The 2158-nt window shown below is 57.0% G+C and overlaps 1 protein-coding gene across 1 annotated transcript in view; it reads right to left on the bottom strand.

Annotated features, from left to right (window-relative positions):
* Nucleotides 1-906, bottom strand: part of PGLYRP2 (peptidoglycan recognition protein 2) — a 4230-nt gene extending 3324 nt beyond the window's left edge. The window contains 2 exon segments of the mRNA XM_025216204.1: nt 1-469; nt 807-906. The exon segment at nt 1-469 is cut by the window's left edge and continues 1 nt beyond it. Coding sequence (XP_025071989.1) covers nt 1-469; nt 807-906 — 569 coding nt within the window.
* Between the last annotated feature and the right edge of the window lie 1252 nt (nt 907-2158).

Below are 2158 nucleotides of genomic sequence, written 5' to 3'. Positions count from 1 at the left end.
GCCTTGGCGATGGTCACAGCGTAGAGGGCATCAATGGTGCGGGGCAGCTCTGGGCCTGATGAGGCATGGGACAAGTCCACCCCTGGCCCTGAGCCTAGTGCTGTGGGAGGCAGGGGCATCTCACGCCGCCTCTTCAGGCCCGCATCAATGCCGGCCAGCAGCGGGCTCAGGGCCACTGTGGTGCCATCCGGGACCAGCACCACCCCGTGCTGCACAGAGGAGGCCAGGGCCAGGGCTGGAGCAGGGGGGACCAGGAGGCTGCTGAGGAAAGCCCTGCGCTCCTGGGTGAGTGAGGGTAGGTCCAAGGGCATGGCTGGTGCCGCCCCAAGGAGGAGCTGCTCTAAGTCGCTGTCACAGCAGCCCAGGGCCCGGGCCAGGTCAGGCACTGTCAGGTTGATGTGCCCACCCAAGTCAGGCTCCACAGCCTCCAGGACATGGATGACAGAGTCCATGTGGAATGGGAGGGAGCCTGCGGAGAAGGAGAGGGACACAATTAGCACCTGTTCGGCTCCTGCCCATCCCTGTCCCTGGCCCCACACCAAACAGACAAGCAAGACAGAGCTCAGGTGATTTCTCCTGTGGGAACAATAAACCCTCATTGCCCAGAGCCCTGGGCTGGTTGCCTTTGCTTTAGGCTGAGGCCTCAGGCTCAGACCCTTCCAGGCCTTGCTCCGGGCTCTGTCCCAGTGCTGCCAAAGTGCTGGGAGCACATCTTGCCACTTCCCAACCACGTTCCCCTCTGCCACTGCTTCCCTCTGTGGCTGGGCAGGAGCCATCTCCCCTCGCCTGTTCCACTCTACACCCACCTTCACTAGCTGTTGTCCACGTGCAGGCACTCAGCAGCGTGACCAGAATCCACAGCCCTGCTGGGGACATTTTCTCCTTGCTGGGTGCAGGGAGCTGCATCCACCCTGCAGAGACACAGCATAAATCAATGCCAGAGCAAAGTCCCCCCTCTCTCCCCCCGCAGCTGGGGCCCAGCAGGAAGGGCCCAGGGCAGAGTGTGCAGGGCAGCCCGAGACTTTGCCCCACAGCTCCTGGGGCACCTATACACGTGCTCAATGCCTGCTCTTATGCATGCACATGTCAGAGCAGACTTGTTTAATTGAGGCTGCTGGAGTGTGCTAACTAGCACACTCCAGCAGCCTCAGTGTCTCATGTATTCAGTGTCTATGCACTTCAAAATGGTGACAGGGGTGCTTTAACTAAAGCTCATTTGATGAGCTTTACAGTGGAGTTGCATCATACGCGCATTTAACTTATGTAAATTCAACTATAGGCGCTCGGCCAAAAAAAAAAAAAAAGAGAGAGAAAAATAACAATTTAAATAGCGCGGGCGATTCCGCCTGCCATTCCACTCAATGAGCGTATGCCCTGGAGTGAGCGTGAGATGGGAGACATGAATCTGCTGTTCCCTCAGTCGGTCTCAGGTCCTGCGTGCCTCTCATAGCGTGAGCATCTGGCCGCGCTGAGTGTGATTTTGACTATACGAGATTTTTGCCTTACGCGCTGACTTTAGAACCTAACCCCCGCGTAAGATGCGACTGCACTGTATTTAGTCCCAGCCACCATTTTGAAGCGTGGAACGCTAGATACATGAGATGCTGTGGGCACTTTAATTAGAGCAGCTCCTGAGAGCTGCTCTAATTAAAGTGCCGCCCCTCCCCACCACCCCAGAGCAAAATCGCTGTCACAGCACATGTCACTGTCACATGTAAAGATGCCCCTGGAGCTGAGCTCGCCCCTTTGGACACTGGCTATGGGTGGGGACATGGCCTCACATTCACTCCTGCAGAGCAGGTGCTGGGCTGTCTCACTGCCCCACACCCTGCGCTGCAAAGGGAAAGGGGCCCCACTAGGCCTGCTTCTTTAAGCCCTGTTGCTGCAGAGGGGACGGGGGCAGAGGAGTGTATTGTGACCGGAAAGTAGCATCCATTCATTATTTGGAGACCCCATATATAGCTCGCTGCTTCTCTACTTGTGGCCTTTCCAGAGCAGAACTCAGGCTCTGTGGGCCCTGCTCTTGCATTCCCAGACCTCACTAGGTTTGCCTTTGTTTAAGCTGCAGCTGTGACAAATTCCCTGGACTGATGGCCTTCAGGCTGGGTTTGCCCCAGAGGGCAGGACCTTTTCTCTGCACTCTCAGGTGGGGGTTGAT

The sequence above is a fragment of the Alligator sinensis genome, unplaced genomic scaffold (genome assembly GCF_000455745.1).
Source record: "Alligator sinensis unplaced genomic scaffold, ASM45574v1 scaffold1509_1, whole genome shotgun sequence".
NCBI lineage: Eukaryota > Metazoa > Chordata > Crocodylia > Alligatoridae > Alligator > Alligator sinensis.
The sequence above is the reverse complement of the archived record's forward strand: the minus strand, read 5'-3'. Positions and strand labels throughout refer to the sequence as shown.